The 13848-nt window shown below is 44.5% G+C and overlaps 1 protein-coding gene across 5 annotated transcripts in view; it reads right to left on the bottom strand.

The window, feature by feature from the left end:
- Positions 1-13848, bottom strand: part of zfand4 (zinc finger, AN1-type domain 4) — a 62074-nt gene that overhangs the window by 27932 nt on the left and 20294 nt on the right. For 2 of the 5 annotated variants that reach the window (XM_070865845.1, XM_070865846.1), the window contains exons 2-4: positions 7383-7560; positions 3945-4020; positions 3415-3482 (exon numbers count right to left, since the gene is read on the bottom strand). In XM_070865845.1, coding sequence (XP_070721946.1) covers positions 3415-3482; positions 3945-4020; positions 7383-7389 — 151 coding nt within the window. In that variant the 5' untranslated portion in view covers positions 7390-7560. The remainder of the gene's footprint in view (positions 1-3414; positions 3483-3944; positions 4021-7382; positions 7561-13848) is intronic. The other 3 variants (XM_070865844.1, XM_070865848.1, XM_070865847.1) reach the window with 3 other exon arrangements.

The raw sequence follows: 13848 nt of genomic DNA, 5'->3' as shown, positions 1-13848 counted from the left end.
TAGCAGAGAAATACAGAGAAGATACAACACGAAAACAAGCCATCCACTTACTATCCACATAAGCATAGCCCTGATCGCGTTTACCCGCCCTGTTAACATAATCTTTTATCCATCTGTCCAATCTAGCCCTGAATGTTAATGCAGTTTCTGCCTCAAGTGTTCACAATCTCACAACTCTGTGTTTGAAGAGATTTCTCTTGTTCTGTTTTAAATCTCTTGCATTTGATTTTGTATTTATGGCCCTTCGATTACTGAAAACAGTCTCTACCCTGTCTTATCCTTTCATCATTTTAAACACTCATTTTGTCCTGTAACCTGCACTGTTCTAATGCTCTATTTTCCACCGCCACCCACCAAGTCTTTTTTCGTATTTGTATTTCCTCCTGTTGAATGTGCACTGTGCCCTTTCTAAAGCATCAACATTCTTCCTAAAACATGGTAAAAATACTGAATAAAGGTTCTCGAACTGAGTCCTTTAGGTTTTATAAACTCCATGTTCCTCTGCTCATCACAGTATTGAGCCTACATCTATGCAGAATATAATTACTATTTTCGACAAAACGTAGCACCTCACACGAACATAGCAACCGAAAGCTTGACACAAATAAACAAAAGCAATACAAAGACGTAGACAATGAAGCTAACTTAAAGCCAGACATTTTTCGACATCTAAAGATGTGCGTTTAACCAGGAAGCACATTTGAGTTCTGCTTCAGTGGATGCATGTGAACTGTAAAAGCAGGGATTGAAATTACTTCCAAAACCTGAAGATTACTACCCTACAAACTGCACACCGGACTTCCTCAGCAAGCGAGGCATTGAAGTTTGGCTTTCTCTCCTTTCTGGAGTGAAACTCCCAACTTGGAATGCAAGACCACCTGATCACTGCACAATGAACTTCTATTCTACCCATCAGCAATTTAAATTAATTTTAAACAAGTGCATTCAAAATGCCGATTAAAATGAGTGTTAATTTCTGGCACAATTCAAATTTTAAATCTGAATCCTTTCATTCTTCTATGAATTAACTTTGCCATTTTTTAATGCAGTTAATCAATTACTTGGCATTGATTCTATGGAACCCAGACTGGTCAAAACCTACACACGCATAAAGAGTTGATTCAGTGCACTTTGGGAACAGACAAAAGCACTGATACTGTTCGTTGCAAACTTCAATTTAAAAAGGGACCATACAAAGAGGCCAGAAGTCTCCCAACACTCGTCAGTCATTCCAGATTATCAAAGTTTATTAAAAGGTAACTAACTTAACCAACTACATGCTAGTTCTCACACAGCAATGCAAAAACATTCCTTGGTACAGCAGCTCAGAAGTGGCTCCGACACAAGTCAATACTACTATTGGGAAAGGCATACCGTGTAGGTAAAGGTTCATATCCCCACAACCCATGGGAACTTGGGCTAGGTGTGTCTAAAAATGATAGTATTCTTCAGCAGAAGCAAAACAATGGTTGGGCAACATATTACATTTTACAAGTACTTATTCCAGGCCACAGTAGTTACATCAAGTAGTTGTAGCAGCAAATGCCATTAATTGGTATTTGAAGAGCCACGTCCTTATGTCTTAGGCGGTTGGAACAGCCAAATGTCAATTATGTCACAAGCTCATCGCATGACATCAATATAATTTACGATTTTGCAAGGTATGTGTGTTTCGACATGAATTGCATCCAGACGTTTTGCAAACAGTTTAATTTCTAACGCACTCATTATGTACAAAGAGACATCTCACAGGGTGGGGGTGAGGGAGCAGGGGACAAAAGCACAGCAGGAGACATAGGTCTTAAGGAGCTTTTCCAAGGCAGGGATGACAAGGAAGGGTTTGGGAGGAGAGGGGCAAGATGGCTGAAGCAGCGGCTGATGTGGTGGAGCACAGGGAACAGGAAAAGAAGGAGCAGGGAAGACGAGAGCAGTCGCACGGGGGCATATGGCTGAAGTAGCTTGAGGTGGGGAAGGGCAAAACCATGAAGGGAAGTGAAGTTGAGGTCAAGAATCAAAAAAGTCAATTCTGCTGGAAAATGGGAAAGCAGTGGAGCTCGGCGAGAACAGGGACGAGGGAAGTGACAATTAGTGCAGGGCAATGACACGGCTCACTGTATTCTGCACAACTCCACTTATGGCAGAAGTGGGGAGGCCAGCAAGGAGTGGTGAAGTCCAGCTGAAAAATGATAAAAACATGGGGTGGGTTGTGATGGCAGAGGGAATGACGTAAAGGAAGAACTTGCATTCATACAGTATCATTCATGTTCTCAGGACATCCCAAAGTGCTGCCCAACCAGTGAATTATTTTTGTTACATAGGTTAATGAGGAAGCCAATTTGAGCACAAGGTCCCACAAACAATCACTAAACAAGTAACCAATGAAACTATTTTTATAGCGTTGGTTGGGGGGACACCTCACAGGACTTCTTCAAATAGCACCAGTAGATCTTTCACATCCAGCTGAACCAGCAGATAGAGCCTTGTTTCAATGTCTCACCTAAAAGGTAATGCAGCGCTCACAGGTTGCACCGCTGTAGTGTCAGCCTAGATTATGTGCTGTGCTCAGGCTTCAACATGCCGAAGTAGATCAAGGGTGCTACCACAGCAAGCGGTCGCTTGGCTCAAAGGCAGGGGCACAGCCAGGTGACATTGTCGAGGTCAAAGGAAATAGCAATAGTGGCAAATTAGATGTGTAGAGGAAGCGAAGTTTGGGGTTGAGCAATATTATAAGTGGAAATTTGCAGGGCTACAGGGAAAGTGCACGGGAGCGAGACTAATTGGATCGCTCTTTCAAAGAGTCAGCACAGACACGATGTGCCGAATAGCCTCCTTCTGTGCCGTATGATTCTATGATAAACTTTTGTGCCTCTGGAACAAGTCGAAGTTGCAGCTCGGGGCAGGAGCGGGCTAGGAGCAGAGCACCAGGGAGAGAGAAAAAAGAAAAGGAGACATTCAGCGGTGTGGGATTCTATGGAGCACAAGACAATCCAGAAACTAAAAATTCTGCTGAAGGCTTGGAGGGTTCGGATTCCCACATGCACATCCAACACTAACCCATTGGAGTGGGACGGGTGCAGGAGCAGCTCTCTACCAGCACAGGGAAGTACCAATTCCCAAAGGGTTGGAAATTTGATCCCACGGCCGTGTATCAACAGAACTTAACTCACTCAGCTGAATCAACTCCATCCGTTCTCACCCATTTCTCTGTAAAAGCGAGGGACTGGTTCTCATCCGCGAGAAAAAAAAACACATTTCCTGCCAGTCAACCGTGCCATTGCATCAACAACCATGGGGGAAGTTCACTGTCCATGGTTGCACCATTCTGGCTGAAGGAAGAGGCACTGAGAAACAACAAGTGGGAGAAAACAATTCCATTTTCTACTTAAGTTCAGGTGGCTAGCACTCTTTACTTACCCCGTCTAGTATTTATCGGTCCCCCTCTCATGGCGAGCACCAGCTTAAGAGTACAACCTTCTGATATACTGCAAACAGAAGACAGCAAACGGCGATAAACGGACAGTGACGTCTGACGCACATTACACTGCACTGGTTGGCCCAGTGCGTTGTTTGATAATCTCGGTGAAAAAAAGATTTAAAGAAAAAATCTTAGCAGCATCTGGGAAAAATCACAAACCCTGCTGCTGCTTTTACACAGTCACATTTCTGTAGCTGAAAACTGAAGGCTAGTTTGTGTCGTTACACCACAAACCTGCCACCTTTCTGCAATTCAGGGCCAGAAACAGAACAAAAAGAGGTCAGTAGAATGATGAAATCGCTACGCTGATCCTGGTCGCTGCTGCAACAGTGGGCATCATTAAAAACAGCTTCAGCTTATTATATCGGGAGCTCAGTTGGAGAGAAAGCCAGAATGGGATGGCGGGGGCGGGGGGCGCGGGCGGGTGGGATTGTTGTATTTTTTTTTTAAAAACATGACCTCAGCTTACTTGTAGTCGTGTAAACAGTATTCATCCTCCAATTCCAGGTTGTTCCAGATCAGATGTTGTTGTGCTACGGGGATACCTATGGAAAAAGACATGGTCCATTAAACACAAGGTGTATTAAATGTCGAGATAAAACGGTCACAATTCATTTAATTTATTAAAACTGGACAGAGCACTCGGCTGCAAACCAGGAATCGCTAACGATGAAGGCACACTGAGCCCCCGGTCGACCAGTCACCGACATCTCGGGACTGGTGTCAAAGTTGGGAGCAACAGTCTGACAATCATGCTCACAGAATCATACCCATCAACCATTATCCCTGCATCCTCCATCCCTGGGTATCTCCTGTCACCACACTAGGACAGACCCACCAGAGGTGGGGGAACAGTGGAACAGTCAGGTGGGAGTGTCCCTGGGAGTCCTCAACATTGATTCTGGACCCCATGAAGTCTCATGGCATCAGGTCAAACATGGGCAAGGAAACCTCCTGCTGATTACCACCTATCACCCTCCCTCAGCTGATGAATCAGAACTCTACCATGTTGGAGGAAACACAAAGGGTAGCAAGGTCACAGAATATACTCTGGGTAGGTGAGTTCAATGTCCATCAAAAAGAGTAGCCTGGTAGTCGTCATCATTGGCGGTCCCTCAAACGAGGATGACTTGTTTCCCCATGGGTTCACAGATGTTTCAATGAAGGACCCGATGTTCCAGTCCTGAACTCCAATTGAGGGGGTGGAAGATGCCTGTGCGTGGATTTTTTAAAAAAACGTGTGGTGACCGTTGCACACCAGCCACCACACGGGCTTGACAGAGCTAGGCCGCTATCCAGTGGCAAGGGTTAATCAGGGCGACTGGAGACCTGCTCTGCTGCACAGACTTAGTGCGCAGTGTGGGCAGGCCTGTGCTGCCCTTGGGCCCTCAGCTCTTCTGGGCCCCGTACCCTAATTTGCCGCATCTCCACCACAATCTCTCGCCGCTCCTCCACCACAAACATTCGCCGCACCTCCGCCACAAACATTCGCCGCTCCTCCGATCTTAACATCAAGTTCACAACTCACTTAGCACCACATTGACGAATCTCTGAAGGACATAGCTCCCTGACTGGGCTTGTGGTGAGAGAACCAGCACGAGGGAATAAAATAACTTGACCTTATCCATCTACCTGTCGCAGATATATATATCCATGATAGTATTAGTTGTGGAGACCAAGTCCCATCTTCACACTGAGGACACCCTCCATCGTGTTGGGTAGCACTGCCACTATGCTAAATGGGATCGATTCAGAACAGATCTAGTAGCTCAATACTGGCCATCAGCAGCAGCAGAATTGTATTCCACCACAATCTGTAACCTTTCAGCCTGGCATATCCCTCACTCTACCTGGTTCAATGAGGAGTGTAGAAGAGCATGCAAGAAGCAACACCAGGCATATTTGAAAACAAGGTGCCAACCTGGTGAAGCTACAACACAGGGCAATGTGCATGCTAAACAGCAGAAGCAGCATGTTATGTAGACAGAGCTAAGGTGATCCCACAACCAACAGATTAGATCAAAGCTCTACAGTCCTGCCACATCCAGTCGTGAATGGTGGTGGACATTTAAGCAACTATCAGGAGGAGGTGGCTCCATGAACATCTACATCCTCAACAAGTGCAAAAGACAAAGCTGAAGTGTCAAGTGCCAAGTGGTTGATCCATCTTGGCCTCCTCCTGAGGTCCCCACCATCACAAAACCAGTCTCCAGCCAATTCAATTCACTCCACATGATATGAAGGAACAACTGAGCGCACTGGATACAGCAAAGGCTGTAATACACAACAACATCCCAGCTGTGGTGCTGAAGCATGTGCTCCAGAACTATCCACGCCTCTGCCCAAGTTGTTCCAGTAGAGCTACAACACTGGCATCTAGCAGACAATGTGGAAAATTGCCCAGGTATGTCATGTCCACAAAAAGCAAGATAAATCCAACTCAGCCAATTACCACCCTATCAGCCAATTCTCAATCATCAGCAAAGGGACAGCACTGTTGACTGCACCTATTAAGCAATATTTAATCATCAATAACCTGCTTATCAAGGCTGAGTTTGGGTTCCACCAAGACCATTTGGCTCCAGATCTCATTGCAGCCTTGGTCCAAATATGGACAAAAAGAGCTGAATTTCAGAGGTGAGGTGAGAGTGACTGCCCTGGACATCAAGGCAGCATTCGATCGAGTGTGGCATAAAGAAGCCCTAGTAAAATTGAAGTCAATGGGAATCAGGGGGAAAACGCTTCAGTTTGTTGGAGGTTAATCATCTCAGACCCAGGACATCCTCTGCACAGCTCCAACGATCTTCAGCTGCTTCATCAATGACAATCCCTCCATCATAAGGTCAGAAATGGGGCTGTTCCCTGATGATTCATCTCCATTTGCAGATAATGGAGCAGCCCATGCCCACATGCAGCAAGACCTGGACGACATCCAGACCTGAGCTGATAGGCAAGTAACGGTCATACATGTGCCAGGCAATGATCATCTCCAACGTGAGCCCAATCACCTCTCCTTGATGTTCAATGGCATCATTCTCGCCAAATCATCCACCAGCAACATCTTTGACCAGAAACTCAACTGGAGCAGCCACATAAATACTGTGGCTACCAGGGCAGGCCAAAGGCTCTGTAATCTGTGGTAAGTGACTCACCTCCTGACTTCCCAAAGCCTCTCTACCACCTACAAGGCACAAGTCAGGAGTGTGATGAAATACTCGCCACTTGCCTGGATGAATGCAGCTCCAACAACACTCAAGAAGCTCGACACCATCCAGGACAAAGCAGCCCGCTTGATTAGCGTCCCATCCACCACCTTAAACATTCATTCCCTCCACCACCGGCGCACCGTTGCTGCAGTGTGTACCATCTACAATATGCACTGCAGCAACTTGCCACGGCTTCTTCGACAGCACCTCCCAAACCCGCGACCTCTACCACCTGAGGGGACAAGAGCAGCAGGCGCATGGAAACACCACCACCTCCAAGTTCCCCACCATCATGACTTGGAAATATATCGCTGTTCCTTCAGGTCAAAATTCTGGAACTCCCTACCTAACAGCACTGTGGGAGTACCTTTACCATCTGAATTAGAGGTTCAAGGCGGCTCACCACCACCTTCTCAAGGGCAACTAGGGATGGGCAATAAAAGCCGGCCTTGCCAGCAACACCCACAGCCAGAGAATGATTTTTCTTTAAATCTGACTGTAACCGCTATCATTTCAGAAATCACATGACTAGATGCAAAGCTCTCTGCAGTAAAATGCAAATTAATTCTCTGGAAATGCAAATGATTTGAAACTAAATAGTGAGTGAACCATAATAATAAAGGCACATCATGGAAGAAAAGCAGAATCACGAGGTTAGGTTGCAAACACTCTGGCCCCAGGAGCAACTGAACGTCACTCACCATTCATTACGTTTATAGCTGCCCACAGACTTTTAGTGGGCTTTTGTACAACAATTTACAGTCATCGGGCGTCTGATCCAGTGTGGCGCCCTCTACAGGAGATCTGGGACTTGTGCGAGCAGGACAAGCAACAACATTTCTCCGCAACCAGATTGAAGAATTCTCACAGACACGCAGACTATAAACCAGGAAGTGCAAGTTAGAAATATTTCATGCATTGTAAAATCATGTACAGAAAGTGAAATAAAGAGGATAAAAGATGGGATTAAGAGAGATAAAAGGCAGAAAAGAAAAGTTAGAAAGAAATGTAACTTTTAATTTTTAAAAAAATCTCCAATAATTAAAATCTGAAGGACTGCGGCGCCACACTTGTAAAAATAAATTTTCAGGGCCAGAGAGGTTGTTTGGCAGTAACCAAGACTTATCACGCAGTTAAAAATTCACCCACACTTGAACAGACAAGCCCTAACTTTTCTTGGCGTGTGTAGCGGAGCTTGATATGGGGTTGTACATGCCACTAATCATGAGGATATGTCGTCATTCCATTAGCGGTTCGTGTTTTGGCTGCAGTAGTAGCCAACTTGGGTAAGTACCTGTGGTAACTTTTCTTTTCCAATCAGATCCTTTTTATATTTCTTTCTCTCCTCCTCCCCTCTCTGCCTCCTGCCTCCTGCCTCCCGCCTCCCCCCCAGATTTTCACTGCATCTTAGAGTTGCTAAGCCTATTGGCTTATCCAGGAGTGGGTAAGAACCACAACTTCACGCCCTTCATGTGGTTCAATGCCGCCTCCCGTTTAAGTGAAGCTTCCCGATTTCCACTTTTAACTGCGCATCTACAGATGCTGGCAGTTGCTGTCCGATTTACTCCACAACCGTCAGCACTGACGGCCTTCACCATTATTTCTACCCCAAAATCCGGGCTTATGTAAATGGCGGAGATTAAAAAGCATTTATAAAAAACACAGGTGTCTTACAGATTTATGCAGCTAGCTTTTAAATCGGGTCAAGAGACTACAACCGAAGTATTGGTTAAACAAACAAAATGGTATTATATTTCAAAGATTATGTAATACACACACACATACAAAACCTGGATGAGATGAGAAAGGGGAAATAAAATTCCACTCAGCTTAAGTTAAAATTCTTTTTTTTTAAACCCCTTGCAATTACTAAAATAATCCTTGCAATTAATTTTTTCAAAGCCTTACAATTGTTATAAAAACTTTATTAAAAAATCCTTGCAATTAATTTTTTGAAAACCTTGCAATTTTTTAAATATAAAAGCATTGCAATTATTATACTACAATGACCAAGGTTAGTCCTAACCACTGCGTATTCTGAAAAGGTACACTTGCCCATACAGCAGAGTGTGTGGTCCGCACAGGAGCCCCCCTGCTATGGGTCCACAGTGGTTTGGAAGCATTCGGCAGAGCTTGTTACAAAGTAGGATCACAACATAAGGACTTAGGAACAGGAGGAGTCCATATAGCCCCTCGAGCTTGTTACACCATTCAATGAGATCATGGCTGATCTGCGACCCAAGTACAGATACTCGCCCTTGTCCCATATCCCTCAATAGCACTGGTTAACAAGAAGCTATCAATCTCAGATTTAAAATTAATAATTGACCAAGTATCTACTGCCATTTGTGGAAGAGAGTTCCAAACTGCTACCACCTCTGCGTGTAGAGCGTTTACTAACTACACTCCGAAAAGGCCTGGCTCTAACTTTTAGGGCTCAATTTTCCCGTGGTTTGCGGCCTTTTTTTGGCCTAAGTTTAAAAATCCACAGTTTCCCCAAACAATTTGCACCAGCGTAACTCAGTTACAATTTTTTTTTTTTTTTTTTAGGTACTTTTTTTTCCAGCCAAAGCGGGTGTAACCTGCCACCCGTGCCAATTCTGGCCATTTAGGCAAGTTTGGCCAGCTGAGAGTTACTCCAGTTTCGTTTAGGCCAGCGTATGTGGCCTCTGCAGAAAAACCTTAGAGAGTTAAAGAAATCAGCGCAAGTAATGAGATCGGCGCAGCAGATGCCCGGACAGCAGCAGCATGAAAGGCAAGAGGGAAGGGGAGAGAGCGAGAGATGGGGGTGTGGGGGGAGCCTTTCGGGTGTAGTTACTTGCGGGGACTGGGAGGGAGGAGGCCGTTCGGCCTGGGATAGGAGCCGGGTAGCTGACCGGCAAGCCCTTCGGCCAGGGCTAGGGACGGGGAGTGGGACCGGCTTTAATAATTGGAGGTAAGTTGCTGCGATATATTTTAATGTGTTTTTAAGTTGGTGCAGTATGTTTTAATGTGTTTTTAAGTTGATGAAATATGCGTTAATGTGTTGGGAGCTGGCTGTATGTTTCACTTTGCAGCCTCAGCTCGCATTGTGTCCCTGGTTACCATGGCAACCCGATCTTTTTGGCGCAGATCAAGGCTCCACCAACCCCACCCACCTCCCGAAGAGACTGGACACACTGCGAAGCGCCAAATTTGAATTATACATCGGGGGAAAGTTTGCCAAAATATTTCTGCCACATTTCTGCCCTAGAAAACTTGGCATAACTCTGGCAATATGCCAGAAAACGGGCTTGGGGAAAATTGAGCCCATAGACTATGCCCTCTAGTCATCAACTCCCCAACCAGTGGAAATAGCTTCTCTTTACCTACCCATCAGGTCTCCTTAATATTTTGAAAACTTCGATCAAATCACCCCTTAACCGTCTACATCCCAGGGAATATCACACAAGTTTGTGTAATCTCTCCTCGTAATTTAACCCTTGGAGTCCAGTATCATCTGCTAAATATAAGCTGCACTCCCTCCAAGGCCTTTGTATATCCTTCCGAAAGTGTGGTGCGCAGAACTGCTTACAGTACTCCACGTGTGGTCTAACCAGGGCTTTGTATAGTTGTAGCATAATTTCTACCTCCTTGTATTCTAGTCCTCGAGATATAAAGGCCAGCATCCCATTAGCCAGCCATTTTGATTATTTCTGTACCTGTTCAAGACATTTTAATGATCCATGTACATGGACCCCCAAGTTTCTTTGGACCTCCACTGTTTTTAGCTTTTCACCATTTAGAAAGTCTATCCTTTTTATCCAAAGTGGATGTTCTCACACTTGCCTACATTGAAATCCATTTGCCACAGTTTTGTCCATTCGCTTAATCTATTAATATCTGTGCAATTTTATGCACTGCTTACAATGCCGTCTATCTTTGGTCATCGGCAAATTTGGATATGTAGCTTTCTAATCTATCATCGAAGTCGTTAATAAATATAGTAAATAGCCGAGGCCCCAACACAGATCTGCGCAGGACACCACGAGTTACATCCTGCCAATTAAGAGTACCTGCCCATTATCCCTACTCTGTCCCCTGCTGCTCAGCCAATAATGTTAGGTCAATAATTTAATAATGAGACAGTGGAGCTTCAACTTTAGCCAACAGTCTCTGGTGAGGGACTTTATCAAATGCCTTCTGGAAGTCCATTATAAATAATATTCTACTTTAGTCACCTCTTCAAAAATTTCAATCAGGTTCATCAGGCATGACCTACCACAAATCCATGCTGGATCGGTCTGATCAGCTGAAAATGTTCAAGTGGTTCAGTCACTATCGTTAATTATAGACCGACAACAGATGTTAGGCTAACTGGTCTATAATTTCCTCTCTTACCATTCTTAAACAGCGGAGTGACATGCACAAGTTTTCAATCTAAAGGAACGGTTCTCGAACCAAGAGAACTTTGGAAGGTTATAGTTAAGGCATCTGCAATGTTCTCATCTACTTCCTTCAAAACCCTGGGATGGAAACTATCTGGTCCTGGGGACTTGTCACTCTTAAGTGCCATTATTTTCTTCATTACTGTTATTTTGCTTACATTAATTTTGGTGAGGCCCTGTTCCAATATTAGTTTCCTTGGGACGTCCGGCATGCTATCCTCTTGTTCTACTGCAAGTACTGACGCAAAGTAATTATTCAACATGTCCACCATTTCACTATTTTCATTTACAATATTACCAGTATCAATTTTCCAGGGGCCCACATTGCTCCTGATCACCCTCTTTATTCTAATATAATTAGAAAGCATTTTTGTGATGATTTTGATATCCCTTACAAGTTTCTTTTCATATTCCCTTTTTGTAGCTCTTACTATCTGCAAGGTACCATAGTAGACTGCTAGAGAAAAACACAAAACTCTAAAACGAAGAAAGATTAAAAAAAACTTAAAAGGACAAGGAGTGAAAGTAAGCCTCGTCAGCCATGGCTCAGTGGAGAGCGCTCAGAGTCAGAAGGTTGTGAGTTCAAGTCCCACTCCAGAGACTTGAACATAATCTAGGCAGATATACCAGTGCAGTACTGAGGGAGTACTGCGCTGTCAGAGGTGCCGTCGTTCAGGTGGCACATTAACTCGAGGTCACGTCAGCCCTGGTCTGGCCCCTCCCTATCTCTGTAACCTCCTCCAGTCCTGCAACCTTCCCAGAACTCTGCGCTTCCCCCAACTCTGGCTTCTTGTGCATCCCCTGCTCCCTCCCATTCCTTCAGCCATCTAGGCCCTAAATTTAAAGCCAAAGAAAGAATAGTGCTGCATTTCTGTAGTGCCTTTCATGTCCTCAGCATGTTGAAAGGGAGTGAAGGATTATGGAGAGAGAGCAGGCATGGAAGTGGAACTGAGCCCAAGATCAGAATCAGCCATAATCTTATTAAATGGCGGAGCAGGCTCAAGGGGCCAAATGGCCTACTCCTGCTCCTATTTCTTATGAAAGCACTTCATAGCCCATGACACCATTTGAGGAAGAGCAGGGAGTTTTCCTCGGTGTCCTGGCCAATATTTATCCTTCAACCAACATCACTAAAACAGATTATCTGCTCATGATCACATTGCTGTTTGTGGGAGCTTGCTGTGCGCAAATTGGTAGCCACGTTTCCAACATTACAACAGTGACTACACATCAAAAAGCATTTCATTGGCTGTAAAGTACTTTTGGACGTCCTGAGGTTGTGAAAGGCACTATATAAATACAAGTCTTTCATTCTTTTAAACAGCCCAACTCTCCAGAAAATAGAAACATAAGTTTATCCTAAAGAATTCACTATTTGCTTGTTCAAAAAAATATTCTTTGCTCCTTTGTTCCAACGTACAGCTGAATGCAGAAAACCTGGACCATAAAGCAGAGTGCTCAGTGCTTTGAATCAGACTCTTATTTGGAAATGCTGCACAGTAGAGTTGTTTACAAAGTCAAATCTTGCCAACAAAATTTGACTTTAAAATGCAACAAGAAGCTACAGCAAGAAGCAGAAAGTCTGAAAACAAGTCAGTAAAGTTCATTCAACAGACAAAATAAGAACCATTTCTAAATGGAGAATATGCATTTCTAAGTTACAAGGAAAAGGAATTCAGGCCTGGAGTGCCCCCTACATTCTCTGGAGTGGGCTATTCTACTAATGGAGAAACTTGTTGAAAATCAGTACAGGAAGATTATAAAAGGCATTAATTCAACTGTTTTGAATTTAACAAAATCCTAATACTGATTGACAGTCAGAATCATATAGCACAGAAGGAGGCCATTTAGCCAATGGTGTCAACTCTTTTAAAGAACTATCCATAGCCCTGCAAATGTTTCCTTATCAAGAATCCAATTCACTTTTGAATCTGCTTCTACCATCCCTTCAGGCAGTGCATTCCAGGTCAGAACAACTCCCGGTGAAAAAGATTTTCCTCAGCTCCCCAGCTCTTGTGCTCAAGAGTTTTGTATAAGAATATACGAGGCAAGAGCAAGAAAAGGCCATCTGACCATCGAAGCTCACCCCCTCCTATATCCTCATTCTCACATCACAGTATTCAACTGTACAGTAAGCAATATCTTTGCCTCTAATCACTGCTTGGCGTAACATTTCAAACTTCTCACCTCAGCCGTCTGCCAGTGCACGAATTGGCGGTCGCCTATGCCTATAAAAAAGCGGTCCTATAGTAGTTCATTGGCTATGAAGTGCTTTCATAAGAACACAAGAACTAGGAGCAGGAGTAGGCCATTTGGCCCCTCGAGCCTGCTCCGCCATTTAATAAGATCATGGCTAATCTGATCTTGGGCTCAGTTCCACTTCCCTGCCTGCTCCCCATAACCCTTCACTCCCTTTCAACTTGCTGAGGACATGAAAGGCACTACAGAAATGCAGCATCATTCTTTCTTTGGCTTTAAATTTAGCGCCTAGATGGCTGAAGGAACGGAAGGGTGGAGGGAGCAGGGGATGCACAAGAAGCCAGAGTTGGGGGAAGCACAGAGTTCTGGGAGGGTTGTAGGACTGGAGGAGGTTACAGGGATAGGGAGGGGCGAGACCATGGAGGGACTTGAACAGGAGGATGAGAATTTCTAAATTGGTGGTGTTGCGAGACTGGGAACTAATTTAAGTCAGCGAGCATAGGGGTGACACGTGAATGGGATTTGTTGCAAGTTAGGACACGGGCAGCAGTTTTGAATGAGC

This window comes from Pristiophorus japonicus, chromosome 22, assembly GCF_044704955.1.
Source record: "Pristiophorus japonicus isolate sPriJap1 chromosome 22, sPriJap1.hap1, whole genome shotgun sequence".
Classification (NCBI taxonomy): domain Eukaryota; kingdom Metazoa; phylum Chordata; class Chondrichthyes; family Pristiophoridae; genus Pristiophorus; species Pristiophorus japonicus.
The sequence above is the reverse complement of the archived record's forward strand: the minus strand, read 5'-3'. Positions and strand labels throughout refer to the sequence as shown.